The sequence below is a fragment of the Lottia gigantea genome (genome assembly GCF_000327385.1).
Source record: "Lottia gigantea unplaced genomic scaffold LOTGIsca_2, whole genome shotgun sequence".
NCBI classification, from domain to species: domain Eukaryota; kingdom Metazoa; phylum Mollusca; class Gastropoda; family Lottiidae; genus Lottia; species Lottia gigantea.
Genome location: NW_008708400.1, coordinates 5,890,282 through 5,915,389, shown reverse-complemented (window position 1 = coordinate 5,915,389; position 25,108 = coordinate 5,890,282). Strand labels below are relative to the sequence as shown.

General features: G+C 32.7%; 5 protein-coding genes across 5 annotated transcripts in view; 3 read left to right on the top strand and 2 right to left on the bottom strand.

Moving 5' to 3' along the window:
• LOTGIDRAFT_153015 (hypothetical protein) overlaps nt 1-591 on the top strand; it is a gene marked incomplete at both ends in the record, with an annotated part of 12,130 nt that extends 11,539 nt beyond the window's left edge. Inside the window, one exon of the mRNA XM_009053499.1 lies at nt 558-591. Within this exon, the coding sequence (XP_009051747.1) occupies nt 558-591 (34 nt within the window). The remainder of the gene's footprint in view (nt 1-557) is intronic.
• Nucleotides 592-3,297: 2,706 nt separating this feature from the next.
• On the top strand, nt 3,298-10,373 carry LOTGIDRAFT_153014 (hypothetical protein; the record flags this gene model as incomplete). The annotated part of the gene is made up of 8 exons (XM_009053498.1): nt 3,298-3,355; nt 5,295-5,965; nt 6,293-6,364; nt 6,937-7,110; nt 7,449-7,583; nt 7,961-8,224; nt 9,151-9,489; nt 10,254-10,373. The coding sequence occupies 8 exons, from the start codon at nt 3,298-3,300 to the stop codon at nt 10,371-10,373; spliced, it is 1,833 nt and encodes a 610-aa protein (XP_009051746.1).
• A 752-nt stretch (nt 10,374-11,125) lies between these two features.
• Nucleotides 11,126-13,235, bottom strand: LOTGIDRAFT_209108 (hypothetical protein; the record flags this gene model as incomplete). The annotated part of the gene is made up of 2 exons (XM_009053497.1): nt 11,126-12,675; nt 13,109-13,235. The coding sequence occupies 2 exons, from the start codon at nt 13,233-13,235 to the stop codon at nt 11,918-11,920; spliced, it is 885 nt and encodes a 294-aa protein (XP_009051745.1). The 3' UTR covers nt 11,126-11,917.
• A 279-nt stretch (nt 13,236-13,514) lies between these two features.
• Nucleotides 13,515-19,250, top strand: LOTGIDRAFT_209107 (hypothetical protein; the record flags this gene model as incomplete). The annotated part of the gene is made up of 7 exons (XM_009053496.1): nt 13,515-13,701; nt 14,214-14,358; nt 16,398-16,609; nt 17,033-17,204; nt 17,778-17,878; nt 18,286-18,447; nt 19,062-19,250. Exons 1-7 carry the CDS (start codon nt 13,582-13,584, stop codon nt 19,248-19,250), a joined length of 1,101 nt encoding a protein of 366 aa, XP_009051744.1. The 5' UTR covers nt 13,515-13,581.
• Nucleotides 19,251-20,599: 1,349 nt separating this feature from the next.
• On the bottom strand, nt 20,600-23,914 carry LOTGIDRAFT_181965 (hypothetical protein). The gene is made up of 4 exons (XM_009053495.1): nt 23,776-23,914; nt 22,907-22,962; nt 22,405-22,511; nt 20,600-22,026 (listed from the first exon to the last, which is right to left on the bottom strand). The coding sequence occupies exons 1-4, from the start codon at nt 23,816-23,818 to the stop codon at nt 21,867-21,869; spliced, it is 366 nt and encodes a 121-aa protein (XP_009051743.1). The 5' UTR covers nt 23,819-23,914; the 3' UTR covers nt 20,600-21,866.
• Between the last annotated feature and the right edge of the window lie 1,194 nt (nt 23,915-25,108).

Below are 25,108 nucleotides of genomic sequence, written 5' to 3'. Positions count from 1 at the left end.
CAACCACTTCCACAATATCCCTTACTACCAACCCAACTGTCCCTACTACCAGTTCATTAACATCCTCTACCACCACATCCACAATATCCCTTACTACCAACCCAACTGCCTCTACTACCAGTTCATTAACATCTCCTACAACCACTCCCACAATATTTGGAGAAATTCTTTCCCTATGTAAAATGGTAGGCTAATAGAGAAAGTGAGAGGCCAAAGCCCCCCCATCCTCGCAGGGGCGCAGATCGCTTTTTTACTACTACTATCAGATACGTGGCCAGTTTAGACTCAATCAGAAATTTATATTTTCAGCCGGTTATTTTAGTCAGCGATTAAATTTGCTAGGCCCGTAACCAGCCCAATGTACCAAGTTAAGGGGGTGGCCGAATTTGGAAGGGGGCAAGGTGATTGTAATCGTACAGGTCTAATGCTGTACTTATTACGAATTTAATAGCGGCCTCTTGTTTTACTTTTCAAAGTCACTTTGTATACAATAATTAGCTGCTGCCAAACTTAACTTAATTGTTTTATGTATCAAAATATGTATTTGTATGTTATAGGTCACATCTAGTTAATTTCTTAGTTGAGGCATAGTTGAAAGTGGCACACTTGTTTCATTTCCTGAACAGCCAATAAGTTGTCCAGATACAGATAGTGTAAAAGTCTTTGTTTCATACATTTTACATAAATAATAATTCATAAAACAATGGCGTAAATGGACTGTTACAATAGCATACCTCGATATAGGTAAGCTCGAACAATAACCAGAAGCTTAAGCCCTTCAATAAATCAATGTTCGATATCTATTATAGTAAAATGATAAAAAGAAACTGAAATTAGTGAAAATTATAAACTGTGATATAAAGGTGTGTCAAATATATATGGTTATTTCATCATTGTTCGTAACGACCTCAAATCGTCCCGAACCCTTATTTGTAAACATTATCATATGTTATATATTTCAATATAAATTTTAAAAATATATGTTTTATTTCTTCAAACTCTGATGTGTGCAACATGACTTTGTTGGATTGGTAAATAGCTTAAATCCTGCATATAATGAAACTGAAAGAGTATGTATAATTATACATTTTTCAATGATTACTAATATATTTATAACATCTAGTCGATGAAATATTATGTTACCTTATCACTGTAAACATCCTATCTATGAAAAGAGAAATATAAAACATATATACACACGTGGATATAACATTGCCAGTTTGATGCAGAAATACTAGTAAACAAGATTTATTGTAGATTTAATCTCGTAGTTATGATGATAAGGCGTCGTTAATATCTGGAAAATAACCGTTCGACGAAATACAGTATTACCAATATTCGTTATGAACGATCTTCAGCTGATCCACGACACTTCAAATCTTGTATAGAGTTCTGGCAACATCCTGGACAGCTTTAAAGGAATTCGAAAGATCTAATTGTGGTAGGTATCTATTACCTAGGCTAAATATTTTCTAATGAGTTCGCTTACTTTTCTCATACACTCCTATTCCAAATATGGGTATAATAACCTTCATTCCCTCAGCCCATTGACAGATTCAATACCCGAGGCACATATTATAGTCAACAAGACTAAAAGACTGAAGGACAATATAGTGTTTATTGAGTTCAATCGGTACCTCAAAATGCATTTACGTTAGATGTGTTTGGAATATTTGGAATTGTACCTTTAAGATTCTGAAATACTGTCACTATCGCTAATATTGCAGGATGTAAAGGGATGTGGTCAGTTTCTTAGCTTTTAAATAAAAATAGCTCATATTTACCCACCCAACCCTCCGTTTATTGGGTCAACTCTGTTTAAATGATTTATACGCATGGTTAGCCCTTCTGTACAGGCTACAAAGGATACAATATACCCAACAATTTTGTTATGTAAACAGGGTGGCACTACTGGCAGTCCAGATATATAGTTTAAACCCCTTATTATTGTAACACCCCATGATTTTTATATTGTTTGAAAATATATATGTCAGAATGAACCAAAATCACAATTCAAAATTTTTCTTTGGGAGAACCTCTTCATTCAGATCCTCCATGGCAGACATACGCCCAATTTAATTAGAATTAAATTACAATTTCGTTTCATATTTTTTTTTGTCTCCATTGTAATCCGAAAGGATTTATACAAATGTCGCGTACTGTTGACGTTCATTTCAACCAATCACAGCGCGTCATGCAGAATCCGTTTCTAAATATCGACTATGACTTGTGGGATAGTGAAACCAAAAGTATGACTTTTGAAATTATGAGCATGCTGACTGGAGAGTGGCTCATGACTGGCTGCTATAAATAGCTTGTAACGTCGCCAGTGCGCGACCTTGGCTCCCGTTGGATTACAATAGAGACCGAATAAAACATGATAATAAGAAAACGAAATTTGTTCCGCATTTGAAATGTCCATTCCAACAGTTGCCAATCCAAGAAAGTCGGTCTTTTTGTACTCACATTTTTTTGAGGATTGCGCCACCAATGTTTGTACATACAGGCCCGAAACCAGCCCAATGTGCCAAGGGGGCTGCCGCATATGCATGGGGGTCAAAAGCTGATAGAGACTGATTTCAGCTTCAATTGAGAATTTGTTAGAATTTTGCAGGGGAGGGGGGGGGGGGCGAATATAGTTCCAGGGGGCAACGTTACGGGGCTGAACACATAATGTGTCAATATACTATTAGGCTACATAGAAATATCCATTTACGGAGAATGATCTATACCTAATCTATGTATAGCGAGCGAAGTATTACATAAAAGGCGTTATTTAACTAGATAAGGTAAGCAGTACGGAAAGGAAATTGAAGATAATTTCCGAACATTTCTATTCTTGAAAAGTAAGGGATATTGAATATAGCAGACGTAATGTAGGCCAATGATTAACGTGATTGTTAGCCATTATAAGTTTTGGATTGGTCCACATTTATAAAAGTCTTTCAGTCTTTGTTATAATATATAGTAAATGAATATATATAACAACGATTTCATTGTAAAATGTATAGACCTATAAAAATAATAAAGACTAGGAATTATAAATGCAGTAGGCTTTATATATGTCCGTGATTAAAATGATTAAATTCAGGAAGATGCCATGCAACTTTTCGGTTCTTAATGTGACACGTGCACTGGTTGTAGCACATAGGGTCTCGAATTTTAATCGCCTAAGAACAAATAGATTCTTTCCCATCGTATCACGAATACGGGTTTTGACATGGTCTTATTAACATCGTATCACGAATACGGGTTTTGACATGGTCTTATAAAGTATGTGGGTGTGGTTTGGACACGATGATTCTTTCCATGTCAAGCCCTCATATTTGCATCACTGGAAAAACCGGGCTAAAAGGTACACTTTCGACCTATAATGCTGAGACTGAGCCTTACTAGCTCCAGAGGGTAAAATGAATTGATAACATAAAATTTATTCAAGTATCTAATTAATTTTATCCCAAAAATATAGGGTTTGACTCCTAAAATTAGTTCGACAATATGCGGTTATAATAATCCCTTTGTTTTTTTCAAAAATCAGTTTGACGTAACCACTATCGACGTAACCACTATCGTCCAGTCCCTCGTCGGATGTCAAAGACTACTTAGCAAATAAGTTATAAATAGAATTTAGGAATTTACCACAATGATAACCACGTACAAAGAATGTCTAAATTTAGATCAGGGAATACCACTTCTTAGAATAATGATAAAAAAATATCGTTTCTATTATTTTATTTAGGTTAGCCTAATGTTTGAGTATTAATACTGCATAGGTAATATCGTAGATATAAAGAAGGAGGTGTAGCCTACAACTATAACGTCATAAAGTATGTAGAATAAACACTACTTGAAGAACGTTTGAAATATTGACTCAGTCTGTAAGTATCAAAGAGATTCTTTAATTTTATAATATGGTCATATCGAATCGGATTACACATGACATACTATCGTATATATATCACATCTCATCACAACTTATTTTACACTTCACATTACATCGCATCGTATGATAATACACATCACATACTATCGGATTATAATATACATCACATCACATACTATCTGATTATAATACACATCACATCACATATCGGATTATATTATACATCACATCACATACTATCGGAATATAATACACATCACATCACATACTATCGGATTATAATACACATCACATCACATATCGGATTATGATACAGATCACATCACATACTATCTGATTATAATACACATCACATCACATACTATCTGATTATAATACACATCACATCACATATCGGATTATGATACACATCACATCACATACTATCGGAATATAATACACATCACATCACATCACATCCTATCTGATTATATTATACATCGCATCACATACTATCTGATTATAATACACATCACATCACATACTATCTGATTAAAATACACATCACATCACATACTATCTGATTATAATACACATCACATCACATACTATCTGATTATAATACACATCACATCAAATACTATCTGATTATATTATACATCACATCACATACTATCTGATTATAATACACATCACATCACATTCTATCTGATTATGATACAATCACATCACATACTATCTGATTAAAATACTCATCACATCACATACTATCTGATTAAAATACACATCACATCACATACTATCTGATTAAAATACACATCACATCACATACTATCTGATTATAATACACATCACATCACATACTATCTGATTATAATACACATCACATCTCATACTATCTGATTATATTATACATCACATCACATACTATCTGATTATAATACACATCACATCATATACTATCTGATTATAATACACATCATATCAAATACTATCTGATTAAAATATATACATCACATCAAATACTATAGCATTAAAATACACATCACATCACATTCTATCTGATTATAATATACATCACATCACATATTATCGGATTATAATATATACATCACATCGCATACTATAGCATTAAAATACACATCACATCACATACTATCTGATTATAATACACATCACATCACTATGGCCAACATAGGCCACCATACATCACATGCTATTTGATTATAATTTACATCACATCAAATACTTTCGTATTATTTTACATATCACATCACATCACATACTTTCGTATTATATTACACACCACATCACATTCTATCTGATTATATTATACATCACATCACATATTATCGTATGATATTACACATCACATCACATAGTATGTATAATAATACACATCTCATCATATACTATTTTCTTAATTTTTCAGCATCAGCCTATTGCCAATCAAAGAAAGAAATTATGGCGAAAAGTTTACAACCAGAAGGTATGAGAGATGAGTTGTCATGTTCTGTGTGCCTTGATCTTTTTAAAAGCCCAGTAACTCTATCTTGTGAACACTCATTTTGTGAAGAATGCGTGGATTCAATTCGAAGGAAAAGCTCATCATCATTTTCAGCAGATTGTCCACTTTGCCGGAGAACATTCCAGTTTGATACCGAGCATTTTCCCAAGAAAAACCACGTCCTAGGAAGAATTGTTGAAGTTTACAAAGAGGATGCTATTCGGAGATCCAAAAGCTGTTCAGATTTGAGTGTCATTGCTCCGAAGCGATCATCTTCTCATGTGACGCCTTTGCAGCAAACACCAGAGTTCTGTAGACCCCAAGATGCCTCTCGAACTGACAACACAACAGCTAGCCTCAGAAACAGCGTTTTAGATCTAAGAGCAACTTTCACAAATTGTGAACGTTCAGAAGACGAAGCGGAATGTTTAACACGATGTACGGCGAACTGTACAGACCCCCCTGGTAGAGCTTCTTTTCTATGTGCGACTTGTGGTAACCAGTTCTGTAGAGTGTGCTGGGGCAGAGAACATAACCTGCAAAGGAATGAAGGTCACGATATAAATGTTTATATCACGGCTTTTCGTGAACCTGACGTAAGTTGAACAAAAAACATTCTTTTTTTTAATCTCTTGCAGCCCTGTACATCCTAAAATAAATTGGAATCGTATTGACCGAAGTGACATGTTGCTCTATACTGGCAGGAGTACGAAAATACCCCAACCCTTCCGGTTCAAGTGGTGTTGCATCAATTCATCCAATCCATTTATCAGTTGCAGGTTTGCATTAGGCAAGTAAAGTTCCGCATGTGAAGACCAAGTTAACCCTGTCTTCTGTTGTCTGTATTTTCGCCTCTGGAAGAAATCTACTACTGTTATTCTTGATGAACATTGTATATATTCACTATGTTATTGTCATTTCAGGGGAAAGACATACTGTGCAGTGTGTGTGATCCGCCATTTTCAAAGGCGCAAGTTATCTGCTTACATTGCAACGTAAACTTTTGTAAGAACTGTTTTGAATTGGTGCATCCCGAGATAAGTATCCACCATTCTATCGCAAAGCTACCTGACGTGATTCCCGAGAAAAGATACTGCTCATTTTGTACACCCAGAAAGATTGCCACATCAATATGCAGCATATGTAAAGAATTTTGCTTCTGTAAAAGATGTTTACTTAAAGCTTCCCAGCACAGATGTTTAAATCCCTTTAGAAACTCAAATCACTTGATTGGTACAGCTTCTATTGATAGGCACTCCATTTCTGAAAAGAAAATTAAGGTAATTGTCCATCATTAAGTAATGTAGGGCCTACAGTTTATATTGATTTATATATATATATATATATATATGATACATATGTTTTCTGTTTTTTTCGGAGATATGAAACGCTCAACAAGTCTCCTAAAAACACTATGATAGAACCTGCAGAAATCTGTCAAATTATGGAGTTGTGTGTGGGCCTATTATCTGTGACCACTCAGCTCATCAACTCATAAAACAAATCCTTTATGCAGCTCTCAAAAACATACATAACGTCTTTCTGTTAACTGGTTTTTTTTTTACAGAAAGAATTGTTCAAAATGATGGAGTTGAGGAAGAAACTTGTGAAAGAAATACCCAAATTTGCTAGAAAAATTGTAAGAATCTATATCTTTATAAATAACACAAGATATATGGATATACTACTTCTGAGTTTATTACATACTACGTTTCGAAACCCATATCGGTTACGTTGTCAAGTAAACTCAGAAGTAGTATATCCATATATCTTGTGTTATTTATGTTTGCCTTTCTACTTCTATATGTCTTACAAAGAATCTATATCTTTAGTCAAAATGCATCCACCATGGATCACTATGACACTCTCATACTGTACTGTGTTGTTTTATCCTGACCATCTTAAATTTTGGTGGTGGTATCATACCACATCCGGTCCAAAGTAGTGGCTATATTTAAAACGAAAAGCTAATAACCTTCAAAGTAACGAAAGTTTGGCATAATATTAAAATGTAGACTTCATTCATCCCTATGCCCATAGAAGACTTGAGAGATGTAATCGATTGTGGACTTTTTACAGACCACAAGAAGTGAAACAGATTTAAGTGATGGAGATAAAGTAGTTTATACAGAAGATGAGAAAGATTACAAATGTACTGTACGGTGGGTTGGAAAATCACAGGACAATGTGTCTACCATTGTAGGGGTAGAATTCGTAAGTGGGCTTATGCATTTCCCTCCATGAAAAGAACATATATCTAAAAACAGCAAACTCTACAAAGTTCTCCCAAAGGTCCACGTTTTATCAACGTAGTGGATAACAGACTGTTGGGGTGAAGGTACATTCTATATATGATACATTATGGACACAAATAAAATCTACCATTTTGAAAAACAGCTCTCATGATAAGGAGTTCAATATCTGAAAGAACTGTTCCACACTCTAAAACTTACCCTTGCAAAAACCCTAAAGTCACCTGCACTCCATAGGATAAAATGCAAGATTTGACCATCCCTACCTTGCCATAAACAATTCTTTACGAAATTGCTGGCTGTCTTAACTATATATAGTCATTTCTTTTATTTTAACAGGACGACCCTATTGGAACTGGAGATGGTGCTTATAACGGCGAAAGAAAGTTCTTTACCGTAGACAATTATGCTGGTTTCATGGAACCTTTATATCTGATAAGGGAAAGCGACTACAATCCAAAGTCTTCCGTCGATGCACTCTGTGAGGGAGGTATCATTTGTAATGGGGAACACGGAAATGGTGAAGTGTGGAGTGATCTTGAACAAGATGGTAACCAAGACAATGACCTTGTCACAGATGGTGTTGACTTTGATCCGAATCAGGTACCATAAAGTTATCCTTGCCTAAAATTGAGACATCAAGCAAACTATCTCAGAGACGTTATATTAGTTGTAGTTGCAATACATGTAAAATTTATATTTCACCTGTACTTGATGCTACATCTGCTGATGATGGTACATCTGCATATGATGCTTAATCTGCATGGGATGCTCAATCTGCACGGGATGCTAGATCTGCACAGGATGATACATCTGCACGGAACGCTACATCTGCAAGGGATGCTCAATCTACATAGGCTGCTACATCTGGCACTACATGCTACATCTGTACTAGATGCTACCTTTGCACAGGATGCTACATCTATGCTAAATTTGCACTACATGCTTTATTTGTATTAAGTGCTACTTCTGTATTAGATGCTACATCTATTTTACATGCTATTTCTGTAGCAGAAGCTACAATTCAGGGCCATAACTAGAGTCTTTTTGTTTACAATGCGAGATCAATTTATCTTTGAAGTTAGTTATGTTTTCATCGCAAAGCTTTCGATAAACTTTAAAAAATAACCACCTTGACTGTAGACATCAAATAAGAAATATATTTAGCGGATATCATCTCTATATTTTAACTTTTTAAACAAAGTTTCTTTGTTGTCAAATTCTACAATCCTTTTGATAGAATACTGGTGATGATTTGAGTCTATGGGGTTCAACGGATATCATATTTATATTTTAAACTTTTAAGACAAAATGTCTTTTTTGTTAAATTTGGCATGAGGCGTTTGCCTTGATGGAGTTACTGTCCTGCCTGTATGAGATGTTACATTTGTATTGGGTGCTACTTGTTTACTAAAGACTTATTTTGTACTAGATGCTACATCTGTACCAGACGATACTTCTGCATTGTTGGTTCAAAGTGATATAGATGATATTAGCACCTAGTATCATTAAAGATCAATATTTTTCAGTTTGTATTGGATGAAGAATTACAGATTATTTCGGAACAGTTCGCTACTGACAATCTGAACTCATCTTCTCTTGAGGATCTAGCCCTCACCCCAGCTCCAGCTTTGGTTGACGTAAGCAATAATCCAGTAGCTCAAACAGCTAATAAGAAACCGGTACCAAAACCACGAAAGAAAACTGGAGAAAATAACCATAACAATCATTTTTCATTGAAAATAGGGGATAATGTTGCTTATTTTCACGAAGAAAATGGTACCAGTACGTTGTGTAAAGCTGTAGTGAAATGGATTGGTGTGTTACCTGACGCAACAGATGGACAAATTACTGTTGGAGTGGAATTAGTAAGTGCTTTACAATTTTCAGTTCACGATTATACTGTTTTAGCCTATTTATCATATTGCCAATTGCCTTGACTCATCATGCCTAGGAAGCGTTTATGGTTCAAACTCATTGACTCAGATAGAGGGGTGGGGGCCCTAGGACATGGGATGGGTTGAGGGCCCAAGGGTACCTTTTTTCAATTTTATGGTTTTTTTTCATTACGCAGCAATGAAGGGTAAAAGGAATAAGAAAAATATATATTAATGCGAGTTGGTCTTGAATGTCATAATACAGTTGAATTGGATATAAATACAAGCGGTTGCCTATAGCAAGATACGCCCTCTTTGCTGATACATTTTCAGGGCGGTCACCAATCTGTGTCAAATCATATCAAAATCTAATTTGGGCAAGATATAGTTGATTTAATCAAAGACACATTATTTAATAAAATTCTGACATAAACTGTCACCTCTATCCTGTTCACAGCCAACAAAATTTGGATGCATTTTTTCTAAGTCAAGGGCAATAACTCAAATTCTGTTGATTGTCAAATTTAACCTTGACTAAGATCTCATCACTATAAATGATCACACCAAATTTCATTAAAATCAGATAAAAACTGTAGTCTCTATTGCGTACAGGGATGCCGACAATATACGACCACATTATAATGTGGGGTATGGAAAGCAAATTCCGATTAATGGATGATTAATGATCCATACGTAAATATACATGTATATTTTAGTTCTAGCTATCTAATTGCATCATAATTTTTTCTTTAAAGGATGAAGCCATTGGATCAGGAACAGGCAAATACAAGGCACAGAGACTATTCTTTTCTAAAATGAACCATGCATCATTGATTCCAATAGAAGGGCTGTTGAAATATGAGGATGTTTTTTAAGAACAGTCATAATAGGTACAAGCGTTCTATTCCTACATCTAAATAGCCCAGTTCTCTATGGTTGAACAACTTCAAACTGTAGTTTCCCTTTTCATATCCATATATTTTTTAATTCAACTCTATATACTTTCATAATCTATGGACAATTCGCTATGTCTTCATTAGAACAATAGGGCATAAATGGAAAATGCATTCCCTATCTTGTAATATTATTTTATTGCTCAATTTGATTTTGTATCAGTATTCATGACAATAGTATTATTGTGATCAATAGGTGTAGAATTTAATACACTTACTATCATATCATGACATTGTCCACTTTCTACAAAAATAAATAAAATGTTATAAAGGGATTTAGATATCAGACTTAAAATTCTGCATAGTTGAAATCAGGCTATCAGTCTGTTATAAAGCAAATACTAAGAATACCATATGTTTTATATTCATGCCTCTTGATATACTCTTTTTGAAATCAAATGAAATTTGATCATAAACGAAATTAAATTGATTAATTAATGAAATGAAATTGATATTTATATTAATGAAATTTAATCCATGTGATGTTACTGAAATGAAATTAATATGATAATAACTGAACTGAAACTGTTTTTGACCATGTTCATTAAGCACCGGTAGCATGTTGTGAATATATCCAACCGGTTCTTGACATGCTTATATCTTGAAAGACAAAACAACCATCAAGTGAAAGTATAATATATATATTAAATGTAAAGAAATTTAATATCAGTATTGAAAGAAATAACTTTATATTACCTTTTGAGTACCGTATACATAATGTAGATGATGCTCATATATAAGATATTTAAATAATTCTATGTTATAAAATGAATGAATGAAATGATGTACTTGTTCAGTAATATGTACCTTAAATGTTCATCATTGAAATGTGTTCAAATATAATTTTTTTCTTTTCAAAAGCGTGTTTACAAATATATGTTATCACAGGAAGCTCCTATGAAATGGTGATATTTATCTCCATATACTGTTTATTTGTCCAGAACAGGTGTCAAATTTAAGTAAGGAAAGTTGTCCATAGCTGAAAACAAATGGGAAAGCAGGCATTTATTCATCTATATCTCTTTCAGCTCTGACGATTTTTTTTTATATCAATCAAGCTTTAGATTTATAGGTTATAAGTGACATATCTTTTTTAAACATTTACAAATTAGATATCCACAGCTGAAAAGCATCTTATTGCTTATGATCTAAACATTTTGTCAAGAAAAAAATGGTTCAACTGTATCTTTCCTGTCCTTTTCTTATTTTTGGAATACCCATATACATTCATGCGTCACAGCACACACAGAAAATGCATTCATACAAAACATTACAACCTGGTATTAAATTTTGTCAACTTTACAATTAATTCACCAAAACAACATCATAAGCAACATGGACTCTCTGACAGTTGAACACAATCTACCTTTCTACTGCACCAAACCAGTACTATTCAAATAGATCTTATTGTTTCTTGAGCAGAGGATCCTTTTTGGACCAGCATACGCTAAGCATTTAAGTCATCTCTATGTGCCTTCCATATCAATTCTCTGTTGTACCAAATCAATCATTTCACTAATCACTTCAGGTTTCAAAAGTTCTTTAACAGTAAATGATATTGAAGCTTCAAATGCATACATAATATTAGTATCATATATAATCATATGATTGGCAGCTAGCGCTAAAATACAGTTTCTTAATCTGGCTACAACTTCTCTATCAGTCTGCGGTACTGGTTGTAAATTCTGTTCATATCCTCCTGTATTTTGGCTTTCGTCATCAATATTGGGTGTAATCCAGATATACCCGTTATTGCCCAAGATAACACTTGCACCACAAGGTAGATTATGGAAATGAGTTTTTCTTCTTTTAATTAGCGAGGGTGATATTGATAATAATGTCCCCTGACCTAATTTACCATACTTCAAACTACGAGTATGTAACGATAGACAACCATCTCCCATTACATTTTGAACCTCTGCACTGATTAAGTCTCCTTCTTTTAAATAATGCCTCATCAGTTTTTCATCCTCCTCGGACCTCCTTCTCAATTCTCCTCCTGGTAAATTAACTGACGACAACATCAAGACTGAATTTAATTTGGAATGAGTTTCAACTTTCCATCTTCGCTGACACACTTCAATGATTCGCCCAATTACAACATCACCTATCTCTCCATTGTAGCGTGTTTTTAAAGGCTTTACACAAATCAGTTTATTGACATGTTCTACAACTCCAGCCACTGAGGCATGAAGTTTTCCTTCTTCCATAAAAGTTCCATGACCTGAAAAAGATATTAAATCCATAAAAGCTACTTGTAGTATTTGAATACCTCATTTGTGTACCTCTTTGTAATTTTTAAGGTTGTAAATCTAATGAATATTTATCTGCTACTACTAAATGAGTGGTAAACTAATTTGCGAAGCATGTTTTATGACATGGTAAATAGCATTGAATGGCCACAGACCCTTGAAATTCTGTCAATATTAATAAAATATGGGCAATGTGGAGAAAATATAACGTATATAAAAAAGTATGTTGACACTATTTTAATTGCCCATATTTTATTAATATTGACAGAACTTCAAGGGCCTGTGCAATGGCTCAGTATTAGAGTGGAAAATAGCCCCGGCCAAGAAAGGACAATGCTTATCCGCTTGCTAACTTCTCGACTTCTCTTTCAGCTTGTCTCAGCACCAAATATTTCTCATACGAACCTCTCATGAAGCCGGAATCAGAGGTGATCACATCTCCAGGTGTCACCAAATTCTTAATTTCATCTACATGATCACTTTTCTTTTTAATCCCACGTGTGGAAACCAATCTAATATCAACAGTAGCCATTTTGAAGTGCACTCGATTGGGTTCTTTTGATGTGTCTCTTTGAACAAGAAATGTGGGCATAGAACTTCTATTACAGTTCTATGGGTAGGGGTATAAAATTTGGAATAGAATATGTGTATTTGGTGTCCCAGAGTGCTCTTTTTCCTTTTTCTATTATCATTATTATTATTATTTGTTTTGACAGAAGAACAGTTTAAATGTCATTGGAGCTTCTTGCTAGAACATAGAGCATCGAATGCATCTTGTCACATGACTAGTAAGTCACGTGACAGAGGTAAACACATGAATGAATAGGTTGAAAACTTCAAAAGATTTCGATTTTGCTTAGTCTTGAGTTCGGCTCAACATGTCAGTGTTTCTAGTATTTATCATCATATCGTGCCTCTGTCTCGGCCTAGGAAATACAGCTTGTCCTTGTTCAACTCCGGAGTTATGTGAACCAATTAAAAACACAACGAGAAAAGAGGTGAAATAATTTTTATTATTATGTTGTATGGGGGACATTGTGTCAAATAGCCGACAGTCAAATTTTCTAAGAAACATTGGTCAAAAGCTCTGAAGGATTTTGACACTGAAGATTGCAAGTCACACCCATCGTTATTGTTGGCAGAACTGTGTTCAATATCTATTTGCCGAAATGCCCTTTAAGTATTGATTTTGGTAATCAATTTTCATAGTTCCAATTTACAGGGTATAAGTTGGTAAATTTATTTGTCTTTTGTGAAATAAATTCCTAATCAGGCTATTTTAAGAAATTTATAACAAAATGAAATTCATAAAACAAGAATTACTCATTACTTCATCTATTGATATTAATTGAAAATTCAAAAGTGACATCACAAGTTATTTTGACTTATTTTGAAAACAGGTAAATATAATTTATTCACAATTGGTTTTTTGCACTCATCTTTATGGTATGACTTTGGTACATTGAAAATTCTAAAACTTTTAAAATGTTATGGGTGTCATTTATTGCAGGTGTTTATATTTTCTCTAAGTGAAGAGAAGGAAGTGTGGAGTAAATATGATTATAATAAAGTGACTACAGTAGTAATGGTGGGATATCATAATGATGAGTTGATGTGTCATGCTCATGGAAAGGGTGTCAGAGTTGTCATGATAGGTATGTGATAACTGGGTGGACGATAGCCTGGAAATTTCATTATAGTAAAAGCTTTTGAAATATCTTGTATGACGTCAGAAACAACATTAAATATATGAAATGAAAATGTTGATAAAAGATCACAAACAAAAAATGTGGATAATTGATGTTTTCGCGTTAAGAACGCTAACTTAATTTAGTTGGAAATATAATGATTACTTCAAAAACTTAAAATAAAACACTATGAAATGTGAATAGAGATGTCAATTTAAAAAAGTTTTCATGTCTTATTCTGCCTGCCTGTCAATGTCATCAAGATTTAATAACTAAAACAGGTGCAAACTGAAATAATTATAGTACCTAAACTGGGACAAAATGCATAAACAATCCCGATTTACGTTGTTAATCTTTCATTTAGAAATTGTTATTTGTTATGTTCATATTTCTTACAATTATGTCAAACTTGATATGAGCTAGTTGATGTCAGTGACAGGACAGTTATTGTCTTACAGCTAGAATTTACATATTGAAAATTATACCACAAGGCAATGTCCAAAAAATAGTTTATATATGTTTTGGAAATAATTATTCTGTTAGTAACTTTATGAAGTTTCTAGATCATTTGTATTAAGTGACTTGGAAACCATTGCACGTTTTATAAAGATAATTTCCTTATCAACTTCTCATGAGTCAGTTTGATTCATAAATAGTTTAAGAAAATGTAAATTCTATTTAGATATTTAAACAGCTTTAGATATTTTTGTGTAGGATGAGTGAAGCGATACATAAAAAAATATCTCTATATCGCTCTACAATTGATGTATTGAGCACTATTTTACAGTGTTAATTCTGTATCGCTCTACAATTGATGTATGGAGCACCGTTTTAACAGTGGTATTTTTATATCGCTCTACAATTGATGTATTGAGCACTATTTAACAGTGGTATTTCTATATCGCTCTACAATCAATGTATTGAGCACTATTTTAACAGTGTTAATTCTGTATCGCTCTACAATTGATGTATTGAGCACCATTTTAACAGTGGTATTTCTATATCGCTCTACAATTGATGTATTGAGCAGTATTTAACAGTGGTATTTTTATATCGCTCTACAATTGATGTATTGAGCACCATTTTAACAGTGGTATTTCTATATCACTTTACAATTAATGTATTGAGCACCGTTTTAACAGTGGTATTTCTATATAGCTCTACAATTGATGTTGAGCACTATTTTAACAGTGGTATTTCTATATCACTTTACAATTGATGTATTGAGCACCATTTTAACAGTGGTATTTCTATATCGCTCTACAATTGATGTATTGAGCACCATTTTAACAGTGGTATTTATATATCGCACTACAATTGATGTATTGAGCACTATTTTAACAGTCAAAAAAATATTTAGATGAAATAAAACTGAAAATAAAAAAAATTCACTATTTCTATTTCAATTGAAAACAATGAATCCTCTACATTTTTTATAATGGATTTTCTTGACTCTCATCCTTCATACAAAGATGTAAATATTTATGTATTGATGTGGTCTAGTATAAAGGTTTAAGATGGTGTAAACACACAGTAAGCTGTGGATACAATCCTATACAATATATTTATCTAGCCCATTCTTTGTTGAAATTGGCAGACCTCCCTGTTTTATTCAATATCAATTGTTTTTAGACAGTTCACTTTTCACTTTATTGTATTCACATAATATGGTTATATATTTATACAGGCTTAATATCTTTTAGTCTCATTTCTGAATTGATCAATGTTACCATAACATTGAGTCTAAACTGTCATGGTCACATTGATGTAAATCCCGTTTTAGGGAAAGACAAAAGTAACATAATGGTCGAAAGTCAGAGTTAAAAAATGCACAACATACAGTATATATATATATATATATAGTATAACTCCCTTTACTATATGATAATTATGAGGCACTATTCTTCTTCTTCACAGATTTCTATAAAACTATGTGGAATCTATTGCTATTGTTACTGATCAAAACCAATAATTATCCTAATCAACATTTTTGGTTTCATTTTCAGGTGATATTGATAAAAAGAAGCTTATTAATGCCAGTGAAAGAACCAAATGGGTGAAAAACATTGTTTATAATGTATCAGTACATCATTTAGATGGAGTCAATATAGATTTTGAACAAACTATACCTAAGAATGAGTTAGATCTTCGGAGAGCTCTGACATCATTGGTTGCTGAAACTAACCAGAAACTGAAGGAGCAGTCTAAATATTACCAGGTAATGTAGTTACTGTATAATTGTATGTCAATATGAAAAGAGCTCATGTAGTCAATGCATGTTTCAAATAATATCCATCAGAACAGGACAGTAGAAGGACATTCATTTCCAAATTTTTGACTTTTCATCCCTTTGAACACTGAATGTGAATAAAGTAGGATAATATGACAGCTTTTGTCACGTTGGGTATGGTCTTCTGTTTTATCACCTTTGACCGCCATTACAAAATAATGGACCATCAATATTCACTGGAAAAATTTCTAAATTATTTGTGACAGTCCATAATGAACACCTCCAGTTTGGCACGATTTTTAGGGTACAAAAACTATGCACTATACACTCAAATATATGGTAAGTAGTATCCTACTTATATTTTGGATCTATGGTTAAAAATTCTGTATTGGCTTAATTTATTGTTTCAAGATGACTGTAGATGTAGCATGGAGACAGCCGTGTGTTGATGATAGATGTTATGATTACTATGCTTTATCTAAAGTCAGTGATTTTCTGTTTATAATGGCGTATGATGAGAGATCACAGATTCTAGGGGAATGTATTGCTGGAGCTAATTCGGCTATAACTAATGCAGCTATAGGTATGTTTATTTCCAGAATTGATCTTAAAGGGGAACAGTCTACATTTTTGAGGATTTAATTGGGTCTTTATTGTGCTTTAATAGACTTAAGAATTACTAAAACGCACGAAAATTGCATAATCCCTTCAAATATACCTCAAACTAGAAATTTCGCTGTCTATTTCTATATATGTGTTTTCTATGTGTCTCAAATTTCAACGATGAGCTGTGAACACTATTACTTATTATGTAAGCTAAAAAAATTCCTTTCTCTGAAACCTAGGTAAGATTGGTTGAACGGATAGCTCCTTTAAATATATGATGCAATGTATATATACAGAAATTGTGTTTGAGAGATATGCAATTTTTAGAAAACTTCTTTACAATCTCTATAATACATTTTTCACTGCATATGGAAATGTTCTCATATTTTCTTTTGGTAAGGTTTTCATTGCCTTCTTCTTTGCATCTATGGTAAGAGGATTTCAATACTATGGTCTGTAAATGTTTTGGCCAAGCTAACTTAATCAATTACACAAATCTGTTATTTCACTTTTTCCCTCATAGTTTGAAACATATTTTATCAACCTCCAGGAATGAAGAGCTACTTGAATCTAAATATACCAGAAGAGAAGCTAGTATTAGGTGTACCATGGTATGGTTATAGATATCAATGCTTACAGTTTGATCCTAAGGTAGGCTTAATATAGGCAAAAGATGATTCAATTAGAATGAGGGCTCTTAAGCAAATAAGTCAGGTAACCATTGATTTGCACTCTGGACTAAACTATTTATTCCATGTATATTTCAATGTATTGATTTGTATCCTGCTCAAGAAACGACACTATCAGCAGCACTTTACTATTAATGAATAAATAAACCCAATAGGTCCAGAGTGCTACAAGCTGTGCAGATTAATTATCCCTTGACAGTTCAAAATCTAAAAAGATAAGGCTAATGTCACTGTAAACAGAAAAAAAATTACTTTTTGGCATAAAGGGCAGGTAAATATTCACACGGATATTATGTTTTGGATGTAACAGATTCTGAAATCCTTGAGAACCTATGCAATCTTTGTAAAAACTTTCTCTTATATTTGCAGAATAATAAATGTTCTATAAAGAAAGTGCCATTCAGAGGTGTAGAATGTAGCGATGCTGCAGGGCAACAGGTTGATTACAAAAACATAGCCAAACTGGTGAAATCTAAACACATCAAAATATTGTTTGATAATTCCACAATGACACCTTTCTTTAATTATCAGGTGAGAAATGGAATGTCACATTTACATTAATACCATAATTTGATGAAGATGTAGAAATACTTTAACACAGCCTAAATCATGTTGTTACTCAGAGTGTCACACTATGAGATCATCAGATAACTGATCTATTCAGCCTGATGATGATTGTCATGCCTTTCAATATATCAATTGACAACTGTCTTGTTACAGTTGAGAGCATTGGTAGCATAGATCTTACCAGTAGATCACTATTTATTATAAACAGGATAAAGACCGATATGTCAAAATGATTTTGATAAAATGTGGTGATATGATTTATTTGTATATGTTGATCTACACGTGGTGAATGCTGAAGTACAAGATCTCTATGTCATAACACAAACTGATTTTTGGACCAGTTGAGCAACTGAAATTGTACAGAGAGTTAATGTCCTTGGTTTGTGAAAATTTAAGATAATTGAGTTACTTCCCCTTCTGTTATCCAATAATTTTGATGCTCTTATCAGCATTGTTCATCCTTTAAAAACTGGTCCACCATTCCATCTAAATCTTCAAAACAAGGTAGTTAGTAATAATATCTAAACGTCAAAGTAATTCTGACTGCTTTTGGCAACAGTGTTCATTTTTTTTTCCAGGACAGTGGAAATGATTATCAGTTGTGGTTCGACGGTCCTCAGAGTCTTAAACTCAAATATTTGTTAGCAGTGAAGAATGGACTAAGAGGTGTTGGGATGTGGAATGCTGATTCTCTGGATTCTTCCAATACCATCAGTGCTCAGCTTCAGAGGAAAGAAATGTGGGGAGCGTTGCCAGAATATAACTAGAAAGCACATGTGTTCAGTTTTGGTTGTGTGTTTAGTTTTTAGATTTGTAGATTATCTTGCCATGGTTTTTTCAAACAGGTCAGGTCTGTCTAAACAACCACATGAATATATAGGGCTAACATTAAGGTTTTATATTGATTAAATAGGGATAATATGAGAACCATATTTAAAAAAAATATGGATATAGTTTGCTGCCATATTTATAGTGCCATATTCTCTTGTATAAAAGATCCAATCTGCTAAAATTCTTATATGCATGTTTCATTTCATGACTGAACTGGCCATCCATGATCTGACATAATTGCTGCGCAGTTACTGTTCTAGGTCATTTAGTATGAATCAATGAATCATTTCCTTACCAAATGTGAGTACTTGAAAAAGCTTAACAATATCTGATGTGATAGTGATTTTTTTAATCATTTTGTTCACCACTTGATCACAGCTACATTTATTTTTACACCGAGTGTCTTCAACCTAATAAAAATGCAAGTTTCCCTTATGTTATTATAAGCTAAATGTTTGTTATTATAGGTAATTATTATGTCTACTGGTTTGTTTATTTTGTTAATTTATCAGACTGCCAGTATACTTGTTTTAATCATACAAAATATCGATAATTGTTATCCAATTGTTATCCAATTGTTATTGTTAAAGGGAATTTATTTTATGTTTAGGATTATTCTTTTATTTTTTTTAGGATATATACAAATTTTTATGACACTTATGGTCAATTTATGGAAGTATTGGAATCAATTTTTTTGTTTGTTAAATCACTGTGATACCACTCCAACTATCATCAACTTGTTATTGTTCAATCTTCATTCCATATTAATAGCTATATTCTTAATCAATAAATTATTTTAGAAGATATTTTGTCTTTTAAAAGTGTAGCATTGTTTGTTTTTCTAACATTAATCAATAAATGGAATTAACTATTTTGTTTTAAAGTGATAATGGATAACAGCTTCGATTCAATAATGATAGTCATAAAAATAGACAGATAAAACTATAAAGATTTGAAAGCATGCATTGAAAAGAAACACACTATTCTCCCAGAAAACCACAAAGTTTGCAATAATGTTAATACTTTTTTGAAGCTGATATTCCAATTCTGATTAAAATATTGTATGATATATTAGTAAACTACAATTTATAGTCCTTGATTGACTGTGGTTTAATTTGAAAACTTATGAGAGCTGATTCTTTAGAAGATCAAACAATACTGTGTCTTAAGATATATTCATAAGCTTCTTAAATTGTCGCAGTTTTAAAAAAGGAAGACAGGGAATTCAAAACAGAATCTTGTAATGCCAAGATGAGAGTATCAACTCAACTCAACAAGTCCATTTATAATATTAATTATTTTAATTTCACTTGAACAAAATATACACAATTCATGAAACCCATAGTAAATTATGTCAGATTACAACAGTTAAACACAAAGAGAGCCTTAAAGGCTATGGTTCACAATTTTCAGGGGTTGATTTGGAAATATATGCATAAAAATCGCTTAGTAGTAACAAGAAAAAAAAAGGTTGTCATTTTAACTTTCAAATGTGGATAATTCTGTATTCCCTTGAAGGCTCATGAAAAGCTTTGAAGACAATTACTGATTAGCTTAGCCAAATAATTACTGTTTCTGGGACTTCAGTACGATTGGTGAAGTGTCCCTTTAAAGGGAGAATGATAAAATATTTTAAATTGTAGATAATGAAAAAGAAATAAAATGAAACCATACAACAATAATATTAACACTCATACTCTCTCATATACAGTAAATAACTTAAAAATCAAACATATTTAAATTTAGAAGTGTCAATGAAAAAGACCGGTGTGCCATTTTGGGGGTTGATTTTAGTCTTGAATATATGTAAATAGTATCCAAAAGTACGAAAATCACTAATTCCTTTAAAAATACTTCAAACTATAAATTTTATTCACTATTTCAATAAATGTCTGTTCTATATATCACAGGTTATCTTAAATTTGTCATTTTAACATTCAAATGCGGATAATTCGAGACACACATGGATTTAAAGGCTCAAATTTCGCAGTGAGCTGTGAACATTATTACTGATTAGCTCAGCTTAAAAATTCCAGTTTCTGAGACTAAAGTATGATTGGTCAAAAAATGGCCTACTTATCCCTTTAAAGATAAAATGCAAAATGCTCCTTTGCTTTTGGAGCATTATTCAACTAATATAATCAATATACTTTTAATATCAATTTTTTAAACTCCTGCAAAGTCAATATAATTAAAGCAACTTAAGGTAATTTTGAAAACTAATAATTAGTAATTTTTTTAAACTGCTGCATAAAAAGTATTATCTCTTGAAAAAGAAAATCCATTTAAATCTTTACTGAAGCATTACATTGGACTGAGAATAATAATAACTAAATAACACTTGAATCAAACAATTCCAATTAACACTTAATGCCATTTAGTTGTGAATATTCCATAACATTTTCTTAAGCAATAACAAAACAAAAGATGCTTTAAAAATCTTCCAAATTCCATGGCACTTTCATATTTCTGATTTAAAAGTAAAAGTTTAGGACACACACATACATCTCAGATATGACATCTTGTATACCAATACTGATTGAAGAAAAAGTTTAACCAAATGTTTCCTGTGATGCGTAAACGATGTACAGGAAGCCATCTTGGTCTTTCTCTTGTTCATAGACTTGTGAAATAGGAGCTGTGTTACTGACCATACTATGATTATTGACCAAGAGATAGAAAGCCTGACTTGGATGTAACTGTAATCTACGTCTGAAAAAGAAAAATATTGGAATAATACAAGGGGGAGTATATAAGCCTGTTTCAATATCACAATATTGTGATAAAAATAAATTCTGTTTGTGAACATATTTATTAATTTTTGGCCCTTTTAGTTTTCTCTTTCATGTTGCATGAAACTCATTTTGAAAAATTATCAAAATCTTTTCATTATTTTTCAATATTTAGTTTCCAGTTTTAGACAATGATACAAATATTTAAAAAAATGACACTTTGTTTAGAAAAAAAAACAAGAATGAGGAAAAGAAGGAACTATATATTATTCAAAAGGGAAATAACTTAAAGTATCATGTAGCCACATTTCCTTGCATGAATGTATTTCATTCTGCTCAATAGAACTTGATCAATTACCTGATGATTTTAACCAATTCTGACATGTTGACATTGTCAGGAACCAGAAACTTGGTCTTATCCAACATGGGAAGATTCTTCTCATTGTCATATCTTTCAATAATTACCTGAAAAAAAAAAGATGCAATTTTCACAATCTCCTATAAAAATTCGGCAAACATTTTCACAAAAATATGAATTTTTTTTACTCATAAGAGTAGTACAACAAACTTAAGGTAACTACTCAGGAAAGATTCCCTAGAAACCAATATAAAGACAAAAATACATGAAATTAGGAATATATATCAATAACAAATACAAAAAATAAATAAGTTCCACTAGAAAGAAATACTGGCTGGTGTTGCCAGCAAGGTAGGGCATGCTAATCCCTTTGGAACACCTATGCCACGTGCCTCATTTCTTTCATGGAGCACACAAAGCAATATCTATATTTAAAAACAATTGCATTGTTTGGATACTTTTGCTTATATAAGATAGTTGGCAATGTTATTTTCTTACTTACTGGGATTTTCTCTGGATGCTGATTTCTAATTGATTCCACATCCTTTTCTCTTTGGCCTGAAAGGATATATCATAGTAACAAATTTCAATCTTAGAAAAGCAGTGTCTACAATCACAAAAAATTGTTTTGTCAATCAACCTGTCACCAATGAGTCCAGTGCACCAAGGATCAAAATCAAACATTATTTTAATACAAATGAAAATATCCGCTCTTTGGATTAATCAAAACTTTTGCCTTTGTTACCCAATGAAAAAGTTTGGGGAGTGAAGTGGATTTATTATTCATATAACAAAAAACAAGTCTTATATGCTATCTGGAATTCATGAAATGACATGCAAAATTTGATGCTGGGAAAGACATGTTCAACGTGTTTTGTATCTTAACACGAGACCCATGATTTGATGATAGAGAGCTTTCTTAGTTTCTTAGTCCCAATAATCAATTGTTAAAAATCATTTCAATGCAACAGTTGTATAAAATCCTTGAAGCATAACAGATGTTCACCAATTTCAGGGTATTTAGGGAATTTGGAAATTTTGGGGAGCTATTTGTGGACATGACCTCACTCAATCAAAATTCTCAACTACTAAATCAACATTCCAAAAAACTCCAATTGATCCTTATCCTTCTTATAATACTACCACTTCCAACAACTACCTAGTCTGCGATGTCACTTTACTGGAAGCAGACATTGAATAAGTTTTCATCTACTAACAAACTTCAACTAAAATATGGCCATTGCCATTTATGGGATCACACATTTTGCTGCATACTCTAAATAGTTCTGTCGAAAATTCGCCTTTTTCACTTATTAAAAACAAGTGAAAACAAAATATTTCGACAAATCATTGATCCAAAACAACACTTACTGAAAGTTCTTCTTTCTTTGAACGTTTTCATCGAGTGAGACATGGTGAAAATTAGAAAAAGAAATCGACAACTTGACAAAATATTTCTTTGCAAATTACGTTGTTTACAATCTTTGAGCTGTCAGATAGACGTAATTTTCCAGTCTTTTGAATTGTCACTAGACTGTATTTCTGACAATCAAGACTACATTAAACCGGATGTTTTCATCTATGACATCATGAATGTAATTATAGACGTTAAAGAGAATGTCTTACGATTAGATAAAATTTCAAAATTCATAGAAAACCGTTTTTCTGTTTCCAAACTTAATTTTTCACTATATCTACAGATTTTAGAGCCGTTTGGAACACTTTCGAGATAAATAGTATGCTATCCTTATGAACTGAAAAAATTTGATCTTATTTGTACGTCGCCCCTTTAAATTTATTTGAAGGAAAGATAACCCTGTTTAATAGAATTGAATTATGTCCCTTGGGCCTTCGCCAACTTCAGTCAGAAATATTATTGATTTTTTTCCAAAGTTACTTCAAAACACACCACAGCTCTTATCGATTCTTGCAGATGGCGTTTCTCTGTTGACGTCAAAAGGTGTTTATCATAATCGCAGTGCCCAAGATGGTAAGTACTGACATATCTCTATGATTCCACCTTCTTTTAAGAATTATCTGCAATACGGTAAGAAAGCACCATCGCATCGGTCCACCGCTCAGTTAATGTCTTGTCGTATGTCATATTGTGTTGGCTGAAGATTCAAGTGGACACCAAAACTTTTCACAGTAGGCTATTTGGCTAGTCTAGAAGTAAAGTACTATTAGGCCAAGCCATAGGTAAACACCAAAAGCTGTGACAGACTTCAAACTGGTTATGTATGTGCTAATGTGGAAGGTTAAGCCTTAAGGTACTAAAGCAAAAGGATTCACCGCCACTGGTTTAAATCCATTCATTACTAAGCCAAAGTAACAGTAGGACATTATCATTGATGCTGATGGTATCAATCTCTAGTCTTGTTTCAGTGTTTCTATGTAAGGTAAGTCTGTCAGTGTCAATCTGGATCTGATTATAGTGTAGAGTTGTTAATTAGTTTGATCAAGCAGCTTATTTCATGGCATGACATGGTCAAGTTGATGATGAAACAAATACTGGTATAATGAGCTGCTTTATGATGATGTTAAGATAGGGTTTAATTTAGACTGAAAAATGTGACTAGCAATTTATCACACCAAATGTTAATTTTGATTAGCATTTCTTAAAACTTTTGTAGCAATTTAGAATGTTCCAGTAGTAAACCTTCAAATTTACAATTTGATTTGATAAATTTTGATTTTGGCTAAT